Source organism: Raphanus sativus, chromosome 2 (assembly GCF_000801105.2).
Source record: "Raphanus sativus cultivar WK10039 chromosome 2, ASM80110v3, whole genome shotgun sequence".
Lineage (NCBI taxonomy): Eukaryota > Viridiplantae > Streptophyta > Magnoliopsida > Brassicales > Brassicaceae > Raphanus > Raphanus sativus.
Window position 1 is genome coordinate 28,856,674 of NC_079512.1, and position 16,636 is coordinate 28,873,309.

Genomic DNA, 16,636 nt, shown 5'->3' on the forward strand with positions numbered 1-16,636 from the left:
GGTATCTCGACTGGTCTTTTGAAAATTGCCATGATTGGTGCATGTATACCGAGTTTGAGAAGTCACTTGATGAAACACAATGAGCCAAAGCTATTCTTGAACTTGCAATATCTCAGCCTCCTCTTGACTTAACTGAGCTGCTATGGAAGAGATATCATAAGGTTAGATGCTCTTGTAGATGTTTTCAAATTTTTACTTGAATATTATTAACATTGATTTCTTTTGACAAAAAAATTAGTTAGAAAATGGATATGCTTGTGTCATATTCTTTATATGTACATCAATCATTCATCTTATAAATGAGTTTTATATAAAAGGATTTGATAATCACACATGTGGCTATATAAAGATTTGATAATTACATATGTGGCTAATGGAGGTTGAGAAATTTTGGTGTTACAAAAATATTTAATAATTAAATTGCAATATGTTTGTTTATTTAAACATCTTGATTAACTACATATGTACTTGCCTAAAATTTAAAGACTTGCAAGCTACTTGATAAGACTCGATACTTGTTTATTTAGATTCTAATTTTTTTTAACTGAATAGACTGAGATCTAAATTATAAAAATTCATGTTTAAAATTTGTTTTAGTAACAGTTTACATATTATTCTTAATATATAATTCACACAGAATAATTATTCCTTTTTAAGAAGATATTATATCTACTATTGCTTAGATGTTCAAAAAATGTATATACATTTTTACATCAATAATAAGTTTTAAAAATAATAAGGTATAAGTAAAAAAATAGTTTAACAAAATTGAGTAACAAATCCAAGCAAGCCGAATAAATTTTTTTTTAAATAGATTGATATTTGGCTTATGCTTGCAAGATTTAAATTTGAAGGACTTGTCTTGATCACTTCTATGCGGCTAATTAAGGTAAATAAACTTTGTTATTCCAAAAAGGATATTCGAGATGTCTTTAAACAAATAAATACAAAATACAAAATGAGAATCAAGGGTGCCAAAAACTACAAGAAGCACCCTTTTTGCAGTACCCACTCTCATAGAATCAGTGCCGGTCCGGACTAATACGGCGCCTAAAGCGAACAAAAAAAATACTGCCCCTAACTAGATTTTTTTTTACTATAATCATCTTTAAATTGTTTTAAAAAAATCTAAACTTTGATCAAAAAGACATAAATCATTAACAATTCTAAAACAAAAAGAAGAAAACGATAAATTATAGAAAAATAAAAATACAGCATATATAATATATCATCAGTTTTAGTTTCTATATCTTTAAAGTTTTAGTGTATATCACCTTAAGCTAATTTCATATTTTGAGCTTTAAAAAATAGAAAAACTTGCAGAAGATAGGAAAACAATAAATAGTGATAAATAATTTTTACATAGAAACTTAGAAGAGAAGAATGGAAAATATTTTTTTGTAATAAAGATTAACAAAAAAATGAAAAAAATAACTGACAATTGCTAAGATAAAGAAAAGAATTAGTTTTGTTTAATTCCCTTGTTTATTTTATATCTAATATCATTTACTATAATACATATATAGAGAAATAAAGTTGGTAAAGGTAATCAATTTTTTTTGTTATATTCCTTATCAAAACAAAAAAATAGTTATTTTACCTTTGTAACTTTATAATTTATATCCTATATTTTAATACATATATAAAATGAACGTAAATTTTTTTTTAGGAAATATCAAATATTTATGATCAAATCTTTTAGTTATTATTATTAGCAAAGAGGAAAGAAAATTAATTAGTTTGTTTATTTTATAACTTAATATCATTTACTATAAGTCTATATAATCCTTAGATAAAAGGAAACTAAAGTTGTTAGAAAAGGTAGTAGAATCTTTGATGATTAAATAATTTTATTTGTTACTAGTAAAAAGAAAAAGGAAAAAAACGAAAGTACAGTCAAAGTTGGGGAGATCGAACCCATCACATACATGCAAAAGAACACTATGTATAAGCCACTACACTAAAGTGATCTACTATGTTTTGGCGCCCCTATAAACTATATAATTTTGGTGCCTAAAGCCTTGGCTTTATGGGCTTTAGCCCAGGGCCGGGCCTGCATAGAATTTACATATTTTTAGCCCTTTGGGCGGATGAGCTGTGTACGAACCTGACCCAAGGCTACTACCGTACGGCCATTGCCAATTATTATGACTGTTGTTGAAGTTATTATTGTGACCGTTGTTCCACCATTGCTGGTCTCTGCTGTTTCCACCGGATCTCCTTTGCTGACTTCCATTTCCACGTGGACTGCGCTCGGTGTCTACACAGGCTGAGTCATGTGATGATGATGGCCTAGGATTCGGTTCGAAGCCAACTCCTGAGACAGACTTGGAACACCTCTCGACCGTTCCAGCTTCACCTGTGGCTTCTGATCCCATTCTGAGAGCTGTTGTCGTTAAGAGTCAGATCCTGTCTTACTGAAGCTGGCGCTGGCCGGTGCAAAGGGCAGGAACTCGGGACCAGCGGTTCCACAGTGGCTAAAGAGAGTGTTGACTTTTGCTTCTGTGCCCATTGAGCTTTTCCTGGCAGCGACATTGTCATGAATACTCGGATGAGAGACATCCATTCTGGATGTTTCAGATGCGAGGGACATGCGTGCAGCGTGCCACAGGGTTAAAGAAATCCTTTTCTAGCCCTTTTTGTCAAATCGTCATTGTCATCATCACAGTCAAAATGTTCAGGTGGGTGAAGATGGCAAACCGTTTTGCTCCATTGCTTCAACTTCGGCTAATAGATCTGAAGCTGATCCATCACACTCGTCAGGGCCAGCCACAATGGTAGCCTGTATATGGAAGAGGTTCAAGTCAAGGTGTGGCTTTATCTTGATTTACTCCCGTTCCCCTTTGTGTGCAATTACAATCATCAGTTTACTCGTCTCATGGACAGAGTTAATATGTTCCCTCCCTTTATATTTTGTATTAATCCTTGACTCCCATTTTTTCTACAGACTCACAGTGCTAAGAAGTTTGTTCTCTACACCAACAACCCTGGCCATTCTGATTCTAACTCATACATAAAAGTGGAACTTTTGTAATCTCTAGTAAGCAATGCAAATGATTGAAGCTTCATGTCAATTGACTAGCCTTTATTCAGACGTGTGTTGTCGCTTACTTGTATAACAAAAATGTACGATTTCCTGCTGCTTTTCAGTTGGAGGGGATGAGGAAGAAGCAAACAGAGGTGGAAACAAGATCACCCCAAGAACTAAATTGGGAGCAGGTTACTTACTTATCATAACAGTTGGTCACCCCAAGATCTATTTATTATATCGATGAACAACAATATAAAGTTCTCAGTTAGAAAAATTGAAAAGAAACATAAAAAAAGTCTCCGTCGCCGGGACTCGAACCCGGGTCTCTCGGGTGAGAGCCGAGTATCCTAACCAGCTAGACTACGACGGATTGTTGATATTTATTGAATTCAATATTCTTAGTAAAGAACTAAATCCTTTCTTGCCCCCATTTGCGAGATTTGCGAGTAGCGTTTCGTTTTGTCTTTGTGGAAAGTTCCAGGAGGGAAAGTGGCGTTGTGAAACTGTTTTCATCGTAGGCGAGATACTGACTGTCTCTTCTCCTCTGGTAAGCTATCTTTGGTTTTGGTTCGAAGTTGTTTTGGACGAATGTATTGTGTTAAGAATTGGCTTTTGGTCCAATCCATCAAGATGAACTTTGTATTATGATTATTATTATTATTCAGTTTGTATAACTCGTTGAATGTTTAGCTTTAAACTGAACGTACCAGGTTTAGAATGCATAGTGATTGTGTAATTCGTTTATCTCTAATGGTTTTTTTTTCTCTTTGGTTTTTTTGCATAGGGCTTGTTTGGCACAAAGAAGCAATGCTATGATCGTCGTCCGTGCTATGAGTGCTTCCTCTGGTGATATGGTAGACTATTTAACCGGTAACTACATAACTCTTGAGCTATGCATAACTATAGGTTAAGCTTTCTAGTAACGGGCATAGACTTATTAGTTATTAGTTATGACTCGTAATCTATGGGTTATACACTTGTAGATTGGTTTTTCTGTGTTCCTCAGTTGAAGCTTTTGAGTTAAAATTCGTATTTGAAATTATAACAACTTTCACAAGGATACTCTCAATTAACAATGACTAATGTTCCCTGCTACTTCCCTTAGGTTCAGCTTCCCTCGGATCAATGTCAAAGACCCTTACAAACGCCTTGGGATTAGCAAGATGGCATCAGAGGATGAGATTCAAGGCGCCAGCAACTTTCTCATTCACCAGTACGCTGGTCATAAGCCCAGTGTTGACGCTATCGAATCAGCTCATGACAAGATCATCATGCAAAAGTTCCACGAGAGGAAGAACCCCAAGGTCGACATAACGAAAAAGGTCCGCGAAGTGAGGCAGTCCAAAGCTGTGAGCTTTGTTTTCGAGAGATTCCAAACTCCTCCCACTGCTTTCCTTGTCAGGTCAGCAGTCACGTTCCCGACAGAAGAAGGACCCACTCTGCAGGTTCTGTTATCGGTAGTAGCTACGTTTTACTTCATCCACCAAATGCTGAAGGAGAAGCTCTGGTCTTTCCTTTACGGGTAATAATAAGCAGAGATTATCTTAATGGTACTTTCTTGTATTTTGAATTTGGCACCTGATAAGGTTGAAACATTGTGATGAAACAGGAGTGGATCTTTTATCTTCTCGTGGCTGATTGGGACCTTCTTGATGGTATCTGTGATCCCGCCCTTCATCATAGGACCAAGAGGTTTCGAAGTCATGTCTTCCCTCTTAAGCTTCGTTTTGCTTTGTGTGGATTCGAGCTACCTTAGGTAGCATTGTAGTAGGCTAGTAGTTCTCTTCTTTCCTCCCACCTTTTTTTGGGTCGCATATTCTCACTAGTACTATTATCTTTTAGATATATCATGAAGAGATAAAAAAACATGTTTAGAGAAATTGCATCATCTTCATGTAGCATAGATATTTGTTTGTTCAGCAGAAATAAATTTATTTAATTATTGACCTTTATAACTTATAGAATTGGATCTATCATAAAAAAAAGACTTCAAATTGAACTATTTATTCAGCAAAGATTAACCCCTATTTCATTCGTTTTCTCTATACATAGAGTTGTAACCGTTAAGCTTTTTGTATGATTCTAATTTAGAACTACTTGGTAACTACTGAGTGAACATATCTACTTTCCTCATGTACTATCATCCTTGAATCATTTTGTACTATAAATACTATTATAGGTTCTGTCCATCTCAATTTCAATCTCTATGTGAGTTTAACAGATTTTAACTTCTGTGATCAGTACTAAATTCGCAAATGTAAGTTTTGATTTGTGTCTGAGACAGAGAGTCCAGATGTAAATTTAAAATGTCAACCGATATCTCTGAGTTATGTAATGTGTTCATGTAGACTTTTTTTTTCTAAGCAACGTGTTCATGTATACTAATACTAAGAGCTAATTCGAATGGGAAAGTAAAAGAGTCAACTTTGTTTGATGTAACTTTGGGAGATACAAAGACTTACAAGAACCGAGGATGTGCTTCCTTTTGTCCTTTTCATACAAAATCCACTACGCTTTATATAAAAACGACAACAAACTAGAAACAAAACAACAAGAAAAACAATCATCAAAAGCAAAAAAAATAATAAAAATTGACATAAATTTAAAAACTCCACATAACCAGATTCGAACCGAATCAAGGTTGCTGCTGAGCATCCATGTGACCAGCATCAACAAGCAACTTCTCCCTCTTAGCAATCTCAAGATCTTCATCAACCATCATCTTCACCAGCTTCTCAAACCCAACTTTAGGCTTCCACCCCAACACCTCCTTCGCCTTGCTAGCGTCTCCTTTGAGATTATCAACTTCAGCCGGCCTGAAGTACCTCTGATCAATCTCCACATGATCCTTCCAGTTCAGCCCCAAGTACCCAAACGAAACCTCGAGAAACTCCTCCACGGTATGCGACTCCTCCGTCGCCACGACGTAATCATCCGCCTTCTCCTGCTGCAGCATCAGCCACATCGCCTCCACGTAATCCCCCGCGAACCCCCAGTCCCTCGACGCCTGGAGATTCCCGAGGAATAGCTTCCTCTGCAAACCGACCTTGATCCTCCCCAGGGCTCTCGTGATCTTCCTCGTCACGAAGTTCTCCCCGCGCCGCGGGGACTCGTGGTTGAACAAGATCCCGTTGCACGCGAAGAGACCGTAGGCCTCGCGGTAGTTCACAGTGTACCAATGCGCAGCGACTTTAGACGCAGCGTAAGGAGACCTGGGGTGAAACGGCGTCGTTTCGGACTGCGGAGGCGGAGTGGCGCCAAACATCTCGGAAGATCCCGCCTGGTAGTACTTCACGGTGCGGCCGCTGTCAACGGTGTGAGACCTGACGGCCTCGAGGAGGCGGAGAGCTCCGGTGGCGACCACGTCGGCGGTGTAGTCGGGGATCTCGAAGGAGACGGCGACGTGGGACTGTGCGGCGAGGTTGTAGACTTCGTCGGGTCTGATCACGTCGAGCCAGCGGCGGAGGGAGGAGGCGTCGGAGAGGTCGGCGTAGTGGAGCTTCATGAGAGCTTTGTCGGAGTTGTGCGGGTCGATGTAGATGTGGTTGATCCGCTGGGTGTTGAAGTTCGATGATCGGCGGATCAGGCCGTGGACTTCGTAGCCCTTCTCGAGGAGGAGCTCCGTAAGGTACGATCCGTCTTGGCCGGTGATTCCGGTGACGAGTGCTACCTTCCTCGGCGTTTCCACGTCGGCGGAGGATCTGGATCCGTTGTTTTCTGACGCCATTGGTGGGTTTTGTTTTTGGATCTGTGTTGTTGAAAGTGGGCTCTCTGTTTGATTTGTTTATATAGGACATTGTCAGAGATCGGGGGTTGGAGATTTAGAGGGTATATTGGTCATTTAATGTATTATTATGCGTCAGATCATCGTCGTGTCTTTTTTAAATTAAATCTCATTGCTGTCTGATGCGATTTGTTTCCATGTTTATGCCTTAACACGTTTTAATATGGTTCACTTATTTTTCTGGTCAAACAATCATGGATTTTAACTTATCTTCGCATATATTACTACGTGCAGTTCAAATCATTTGCACGTTGTTCTAATTTGTTTAAAATGTTGCCGATATTAATGATAACTACCGAAGAATACTATATATAAGAAGAAAAAAATGGAAAAAAAACAGTATATAGTATCATAATATATAGTCAAACTAGTTCACGAACTTCCAAAAATTGGTTATAACATTTCCAATGTATATCTCTATATTTTTTTTTTAAATAGAAATTTTTATTATAGAGATAAATTTGCTCTACATACATTTATAATAAAGTTTTTTTTTTTTTTTTTTATAACTTCAATTTCATTTATGCTGAACGTGAGACAATGTAATCTTCATGAAGAAGATTAGTTATTACATATGGAACATAATAATAATATTGAAAAGAAATCAATAGAGCATGTGCTGAAGTTGCCAATTTATCAGCCGGTTTGTTCCCTTCTCTTCCAATCCATTGAACTGAACATGCTGGGAACTTCTGTTTCCACCATCGTATTTCCCTCGTCCAATTATACAGGGCAAAGTGAAGACTTTTATTATTGATGATATCCACAGCTTTCTTACAATCACTCTCAATGATGATTTTCCTATGTCCTTGAGACCAGCAGTGTTGCATAGCCATGAGTATTGCCTGCAATTCACTCTCCAAAGCTGTGCCAACCTTCCTTCCCTTTGCTTGTATAGCCCCTTTGAATTGTCCGTCATCATTACGATATAACCATCCTGCAGTAGCCTCCACATTTTCATTGAGAAAAGACCCATCGACATTACATTTAATACTTCCTTGCGGTGGAACTTGCCATCTTTTTTGTGTCTCCAAATATTGGTGTTGTCTATGAATATGTCTCATTCCTCTGTCTTCGTTCAAATCTATCTCCTTCCATTCTTGCGCATCATTCCGAGCATATCTTAACACAGTCCTCCAATGCATAGATTTCTGTTGAAAGAGCAATCTATTCCTACTTTTCCATATGTTCCATAATATCCAAATAGGCAAATTCTGAAAATGAGCTAATCTTGTCGAAGAAACAAAAACAAAGCAAGCCTTTATCTTATCTTCCAAGGTCGCCAGATGATCATTGAATACAGTTAGATGAATACCTGAAGCCCTCCATATCTGTTTCGCATACAGGCATCCAAAAAATAAGTGCTCTTCTGTTTCTTCTTCTAGAAAACACCTTTTACATATTGAATCATTAATGATATGTCTTCGTTTTAGATTACTTCCCGTGGCCAAACACCGTGATAGTGACTTCCACAAGAAGTGCTGTATTTTTGATGGAGTCTTTGTTTTCCAAACTCTTTGCTTCAAATTCACGTTACCATAAGTAGGAGGGAAGTAAGGTTGATCTGGCAAGTGTGTGGCCAACCAGTAACCAGATCGAACTGTATATAACCCATCTTCATTATAGTGCCAACCCATGAGATCCTGTTGTGCTTTATCACTGATCTTAAGAGCCTCAATCATATCACAATCTTCATCAACAACCTCTGCTCTGATTTTTACCATATTCCAGCTCTTTCGATCATCCATTAAATAATTCTGTACTTTACTATCTTGAACAATATCACCTCTTGATCTTGGTGGTCGCGGTGGATGAATAGGTAGCCAGCAATCCGTCCACATATTGGTCTGAGTACCATCACCAATAATGTATCTCATACCTTTAAGAAGCAGTTCCTTGCCATAAAGAATTGACTTCCAAGCATAAGATGACTTGGCTCGCAACTTAGCATTCAAAATGTCGCCTTCAGGGAAATATCTTGCTTGAAGAATCCGGGCCATAAGACAAGTTGGGTTTTGCAGAATTCGCCACACTTGTTTTGCTAATAGAGCTTGATTAAAAGCTTCCAAATCTTTAAAACCAAGCCCTCCTTCTCTTTTTGGAATACTTACTCTGTTCCAACTATACCAATGTAATCCTTTTTTATCACCAGATCCCCACCAAAACTGAGATAAAACACTATTAATCTCATCACAGACTTCTTTCGGCAATCTAAATATATTCATTGAGAATATAGGCATAGCTAGAGAAACTGCCTTTAATAAAACCTCTTTTCCTCCTTGTGAAAGGTGCCTCTGCTTCCATCCTTGTGTAGCCTGCTTTACCTTATCCACAATATAAGCAAACATCTCTGACTTCTTAGAACTAAACTGTTCTGGCAAGCCTAGATATTTGCCTATACCTCCTTCGTTATGGATACCCAAAATGTTTCTCATTCTTGTCTTTACCTCTTCTCGAACTTTACTGCCGAACAGAACTGATGACTTTCTCAGATTAATAGACTGTCCCGATATAGCCTCATAGCTGGAGAATATACGCTTGAGTTGTTTAGCTGCTTTATCATTTGCTAATGAGAAGAAGAGTGAATCATCTGCAAATAATAAATGATTAACCGCATGTGCCGTTAAAGCAACTTTGATCCCCAACAAAGACCTATCTTCCATTGCTTTGCTCATCATGTGAGATAACACCTCAGCACACAGTATAAATAGATAAGGTGACAATGGATCACCTTGTCTTAATCCTCTTTCCGGAACTATATGACCTTCTGCCCGGCCATTGATCAGCACTGAGTAGCTAACTGTCGAAACACACTCCATAATCCATTGAATCCATTGATCTCCGAAACCCATTGTCTTCATCGCTTCTTGAAGAAAGCCCCACTCTAATCGATCATACGCTTTTGTTATATCAGTCTTTACTGCCATATAAGAATTAGCCTGCCTTTTCCTTGCTTTTAAACTATGGAATATCTCATGAGCCACCACTATATTGTCTGAAATCAAACGCCCAGGGATAAAAGCATTCTGATATTCAGACACTATGGATGGTAGATGTTCCTTTAGTCTATTAACCAGCACCTTAGATATGATCTTATACGATACATTGCATAATGCAATTGGACGGAACTCTTGCATACCTGAAGGAGGATACACCTTGGGAATTAAGCATAAGTTGGTATGGTTATGCCGTTGATCCAACCTTCCAGTTTCAAAAAAATCCTTAACTTCTTGGAGTATATCAGCATTGCATTCTGGCCAGAAATGTTGATAGAAAACTGCGGAAAAACCATCAGCACCAGGAGCTTTATGAGGTCCCATATCAAATAATGTTATTCGAATTTCCTCCTCTGTCACAGGTCTGGTAAGATCATTATTCATATCTTGGTTGACCCTTGGTGAAAACCCCGAGAAGACTTCATTACAGAGCTCGTGATTGATACCTTCTGTCTTATACAAATTATCAAAATAATTTATTGCAACTCCTGCAATGTCCCTTTGTCCTTTATGAATTACTCCCTCATCATCTTGAATGGAGTTGATGGTATTACGTATTTTCTTTGCCTTAGTTATAGCATGAAAATAACTAGTATTCCTATCTCCCGAACGCAGCCATTGAACTCTGCTCTTCTGCTTCCAATATGTCTCTTCCTCTATATACGCTTGGTTTAGTTCATCCTTTATAGTCTGTCTTTCTTGATTTGAGAAAGAGATAGAGGTTGTTGCTGTATCCAATCTTCTTCTCAATACTGCAATTCTCTCCTCCGAGTTAGTCTTATTACAACGCTTCCATTGTGATATTTGCTTGCGGCAACGAGCAATCCTCTGAGTTAAAGGAATACGTACTAACTGAGATTGTCCTGAGCCATTCCATCCTCGACAGACTGAATCATGAAACCCATCTTTATTTATCATCCGACTATCAAATCTGAAAAAACGTCGTGGTTCTTCTCTTTCTGCTGACATAAAAGTAACCATTGGTCTATGGTCTGATTCACCAATTTCTAAATACTCTGTATGAGATGCTGGAAATTGATCATGCCACACTTGATTTGCCATCGTGCGATCCAAACAACACCGCACCAAATGGTTACCACGTTGACCAACCCATGAAAACCTATCTCCCACTGTCTGAAGATCTACAAAGTCACATGTACGCATCATACATCTGAAATCGAGGAAAGACACTTCCGGTCTACTCCTTCCTCCACTCTTTTCACTGTTATTCAATATCTCATTGAAATCTCCCAAAGCAAACCAAGCTTGTGATCTGCGAGTTGTACCAATTCTATTTAACCTCTCCCAAGTATGGTGTCTTAAAGCAGGATTAGGGTGACCATACACAAACGAAAAATAGAACTGGTTTTCATTACAAATCACATTACAATCAATTAGATTGGGAGACTGACTAACAACTGAAAGCTGAACATGCTGCTGAAAATAGATAACTAAGCCACCTCCTATTCCAACCGGAGGAACAATAACATGATTAAGAAATCCTAACTGCGCCCCAACGTCCCTAACATAATCATCTTGCTGCTTTGTTTCTGACAGGCAAATGATGTCCAGAAGATACTTGCGATGTATCTCCTTTAGGCGTCGAACTGTCGAGTCAATGCCCAGACCTCGACAGTTCCAACTGAGTGTCTTCATGGGGGTAGAGGTGGTTCTGGGCCCACCGCGCCTCTCTGTTCTGTTGTGTGGTTAGTCTGCAAAACCATCTCTTCATTGTTACCCTGAATAGCTGTCTCAGTGTTCGTCTGTGCTGCAGCAGTTCCACTGGATTCCCCTTTCTCACGCTTAGAAAGCTTATTCTTGTTGTTGTGAGCCTCCTGGATCCAATTCTTCCGTTTCATGCCTTGTGTAACCACACTGTTCTCCTTCTTTGCTGCTGCTAGAATCCCAAAAGGATCAATAGGATTGAACATCTCCTCCACAGTGTTGTCATCAGAGTACATAGTCGGCATAGCCTGATCGGACCAAAGTTCATCATCTGCCTCTGCTTCCATGGTTTCCATCTGCCCTTCATGCTCCACTTGAACTGGCTCCAGCGGTGCTACCTCGTCTTGTGCTTGAGCCTCCTCATGGATTTCCTCAATAATGATACCTTGGTTAGGAACGATCTCTACATCATCTCGATCATCACCACTGTCATCATCTCCTTCATCAGGCGCTGCTCCGCCATTGTTAATCACACAAGCCCCTGTATCATGAGTAAGCATACCACAAACCTCACAGAAACCACGCAGCCTCTCATATTGGAATTTCAACAGCGTATTGACACCAGGAGAGAACTGAAAGTTTCTCTGAAACTTCAACGGATGATTGATATTCCAGTTGAGGCGCACACGAACAAACTCCATACGCCCTCCACTTTCCTCATTGTAATCCATTTGGATGTACTGACCCATTATCCTTGCAATATAGACGATCACTTCACGGTTGATGACTTGCATCGGTATACCTCGAATCTGCACCCAAAAAGGAATGTAGTTCAAAGTATCCATATCCATCAGAGGGGTCCAACGTTGGAGTGCAAGCATCCTCTCCGCATACGCCCAAGGTCCTCTCCTAAGGACCGTCTCCAATGCTTCCTCCGATGGAAAGACAAACTGGAACCTCCTTCCTTCAATGAGACGACCACGAACGATGCCTTCAAAACCCCAACTGCGAGGCATGGTCGCCACAATTGCTCGTAGGTTTTGCTTTCGCGGCATGACAGGCCTGCCCACAATGATGAAACGGTTCTCTTCCTCTGCTTGTCGGATCATCTCCGTAGGCATCATCACCGGGGCATCAGAAGCCCCAAGATCAATATCTTGCATTGCTCTTCTAATACCATCCGCCATCTTTTTGAGATTGATGAAAAATTTCCAGTAATAGAAGAGAAGATTTGCTGTAACGATTATAGAAAGTTGAGAAAAGATAATCCAAAAGATAGGTTTTATACAACTTTCCAACTCCCTCAATCGCCAATTAACCGTTCCGTCACGAAGCAGTAGTTGACCCTTCGTGGAGATACAAGACATCGTGGGTGATAACCGCTGAATATAACCCCTTTTGCCATCAAAATCACATTCAACCACAAAGATCGTGGCGAGAAACTGCAGTAATAGTAACCGTTTTCCAATCGCCTTTCTTATCGCCAATAACGGTAACATTGTTTTATATATTATAATAATAAAGTTTTTCTATTTTAGAAAAAATATAGAAAAATCCTTCTTTGTCTCTATATTTAGAGATGAAAATAGTAAATCTCTATATTTTCTCCTATAAAGTTAAAACATTTCCAATGTATACTTCTATATTTTTTTTTAAATAGAGATTTTGATTATAGAGATAAATTTGCTCTACATACATTTATAATAAAGTTTTTCTATTTTAGAAGAAAATATAGAAGAATCCTACTTTTATCTCTATATTTAGAGATGAAAATAGTAAATCTCTATATTTTCTCTTATAAAGTTAGAACATTTCCAATGTATACCTCTATATTTTTTTAAAAAAATAGAGATTTTTATTATAGAGATAAATTTACTCTACATACATTTATAATAAAGTTTTTCAATTTTAGAAGAAAATATAGAAGAATCCTACTTTTGTCTCTATATTTAGAGATGAAAATAGTAAATCTCTATATTTTCTCCTATAAATAGAAGAGCTCTATTATAGAGATATACATTAGAGTAAATCTACTTCTATAATAGAGTTTTTTTATTTTTGGAGAAAAATATAGAAATAAAAATAGAGGTAGATTAGAGATGATCTTAGTTTGCAATACGGCATTGGTACAATTGATAAAAGTAATAAAAAAACTTGTCGAATTTGAGGGGAAGAAAGATAGCAAATATGAATTATCTGTGAAAAGCAAAGAAAAGGAAATTTCTTGGGTTGTAGAAAAAAATGTGAAAGAGGGCAATGTATAATTTTACGATAATGTACTTAAATAAATTTGTTGGGTATGATTGCTTAGGATTATACTGGATTACATAGAGAAGTCATTAAGGCTTATGTATGTGAAGGAAAATCAAGTAACAAAAGGCTAATTTGGGGACAAAAATTTACTATTTGTTTTTAAATTTTATTTCTATTGGAAATAAAATAAAATTATCGTTTCAGATTTCATTTGAAAATTTAAGATCAGATTATTTGTAGCTACCGTTTTTTTGCAGCATCAGTTGAGATTCTCCACAAATATATATGTGTGTTTGTAATATATTGGTAATTTGTACAACTTACTTATGAAAAACCACTAATATGAAGGTTTCAAATTATATGAAACAACGTGTCATATACTAATTGAGTGTCGTGTGTTGGAGTGCAAGACATATAGTTTCCACATTCTTTCATACCAACTAGTTTGTTTTTGTTTTCACTTGTTTTGCATAAATGTTGTTGTATGACGTCATTTATAAACTAACGATGCTCTAATTGCTAGGCGTTTATCTGTTTCTTATAATGAAACTTTTTTGACTATATATTAGTTACCGATGGATGTCATTTGTTGCAAATAACTAATTCATATATTAGTGACCATATCTAACAATTTTTTTAAGGATATACACAATGAAAAACAATTTGTCCAGATTGTAAATTCTAATTGTATGTTCTGAAAATCCGTGGAAGTACTACCAAATAAGTTTGATTGCTTTTCTTTTTGCTAAATCAGGTTTCGTTACATGAAAACATAAGTTTTGAAATATTAGAGAAACACAATAGATTATATTAACTTGTAGTAGAGACTTCACTTTTTTTTACTAACGTTGAGACTTGAATTACATGCAATTAGTTAGAAAATATACCACAGTAATAAATTCAATTGGTTCTATTTATAGTACTTTCATCTCTATGATTATGTTATTCTTTTAATGACTTGATTTTTGTTATATATCTTCATTAACAGCCCTGAGACTTGCCACCTCCACATCACTGATCGTACCAGTCTTATATACATGGAATGCACAAACCTTGTTCCTGATGTGTATCCAAATGTGAACTTTGGGTCCCTTGAAGAATTTAAATTCTATTTTCAGGTGGTGGAAGATTGTGAACGGTTTGCGGAACATGTAAAGAGGGTCATGTTCGTTTATCAAGTGGGTTTAATGGCCTTGATTATCAGAGGATTAGTGTTCAAACTCCAAGTCTCAAATACCTAGACTACACCGACTTTGTTCATGATGTCTATCCAAAAGTCAACGTGGAATCACTTGAAGAAACTAAATTCTATCTTGAAGTGGTGGAATATAGAAAATGGTTTGGAGAAGTTATAGATAATCCTGACTGTTTATCAAGTAATCCCACAAACATCATTGAGGGGATAAAGAATGTAAAGTCCTTAATGTTGTCATCTTCGTTGATATTAGGTATGTTTTTGATAATTGAGTTGCATCTTAAGATTCATAGTATGTTATATATATATGATGGACAATGTTTGATGAACTTACTTGCGCGGACTAGTTGATTTTCATTGATTACACACGCTTTACTTCTTCCGTGAATCAATTCATTTGTTTGAAAACCTGCATCACTTAACTATGAGACATAGTGACATGCAAGTTTGATGGCGATTTCTTCCCTTTTTTCTTAGCAAGACTCCAAATCTCAAGACCCTTCACATCATTTTCACACCATTGATCATGGTGTCTAATAAGTTATACCTACTATTAATTTAAACCAATGACTCCTGCCGTATGAAAGTACATTATTACCTCTTTAAATTAATAATCTATAAATTAATATCTCTATAAATTAATATATTTTCATAGTCCCAAATTGAGTTTTTGATTCAATTAGTATCTCGATAAATTAATAATCTCTATAAATTAATAAAAAATTATAGTTTGATGTAGTCCCAACATTATTAATTTATAGAGGTTTCACTGTAATACTCTAACCACTGATTTAAGTAGATTATTTATCATTGTAAAGAAAAAGCAAGGGGATACTTATCACATTGATAGGATTATAAATCTAATATTATTTCTAAGTAATACCAATAAATAACGAGATTAAAAAGATATAATGTTCAATCATATAATATTAATTTTGACAAGAAATTATCTATACTGGTTCTGCTGCTTCGGTTATTGCTGATGGGTTGACTGTTGGACTTGCTTCTATTTGACCTGGGGTTGGTCAAGGTACAACTGCGGATCATGCTGTCGAAGGTCGCGAGACAACTTGAGGCAGAAGGAAAAATATGAGATACTTTATTGTTTAGTTTGGTTTTTATGGAAACTTTAACGATCTATGGCTTGGTTGTAGCATTAGCGCTTTTATTTGCGAATCCTTTTGTTTAATCCTAGAAATAAGAAAATTATGAATATTTTTTCATAGTTTTTTTATTCTATCAAGATTTAACTCCTACAATTATTCATTGAAATAACAATCTTTGGGAAGGACTAATTTGAGGATGGAGAACTAACATATGGATTCGTTTTCTTCCTTCTCCTTATTAATTTTAGTTTAATGGAAACTTTTTTAAAGAGTGTTGCGCAAAAAAAAAGTTTTAAGTTTTTTAAAATTGATATAAAACTTGGTCTCAAATTCTAGGTTACTCTCTGATTCTACTACTTCAACAAGTCATTAATTATCTTGGTTTTACTTTTAACACTAGTTACTCTCTGTTTTCTATTTATTGGACATCTTTTAGTCTGATCTTGTCTACTTTCTAGGCATTGTTTGTAATGAAATTCTCTCGAATGGGTTTTTTTTAACTGATCATATGAACTTCAGTCCAAGTAGAGTTTTTTAACTGATAGACCTGTTGAGAAAGATTTTATTAAATTATAAAACTTAAAAGAAGGGACAAAGGTATTATAT

At 36.8% G+C, this 16,636-nt stretch overlaps 2 protein-coding genes and 1 non-coding gene across 3 annotated transcripts; 1 reads left to right on the forward strand and 2 right to left on the reverse strand.

The window, feature by feature from the left end:
* Positions 1–3,328: 3,328 nt before the first annotated feature.
* TRNAE-CUC (transfer RNA glutamic acid (anticodon CUC)) lies at positions 3,329–3,401 on the reverse strand. The gene has a single exon. It is a non-coding gene; the product is annotated as a tRNA-Glu (tRNA).
* A 712-nt stretch (positions 3,402–4,113) lies between these two features.
* On the forward strand, positions 4,114–4,791 carry LOC108830414 (protein CHAPERONE-LIKE PROTEIN OF POR1, chloroplastic-like). The gene is made up of 2 exons (XM_018604015.1): positions 4,114–4,553; positions 4,641–4,791. The coding sequence occupies exons 1-2, from the start codon at positions 4,114–4,116 to the stop codon at positions 4,789–4,791; spliced, it is 591 nt and encodes a 196-aa protein (XP_018459517.1).
* Positions 4,792–5,437: 646 nt separating this feature from the next.
* On the reverse strand, positions 5,438–6,805 carry LOC108822062 (GDP-mannose 4,6 dehydratase 2). Its single transcript, XM_018595076.2, has one exon. It carries the CDS (start codon positions 6,756–6,758, stop codon positions 5,667–5,669), a length of 1,092 nt encoding a protein of 363 aa, XP_018450578.2. The 5' UTR covers positions 6,759–6,805; the 3' UTR covers positions 5,438–5,666.
* Between the last annotated feature and the right edge of the window lie 9,831 nt (positions 6,806–16,636).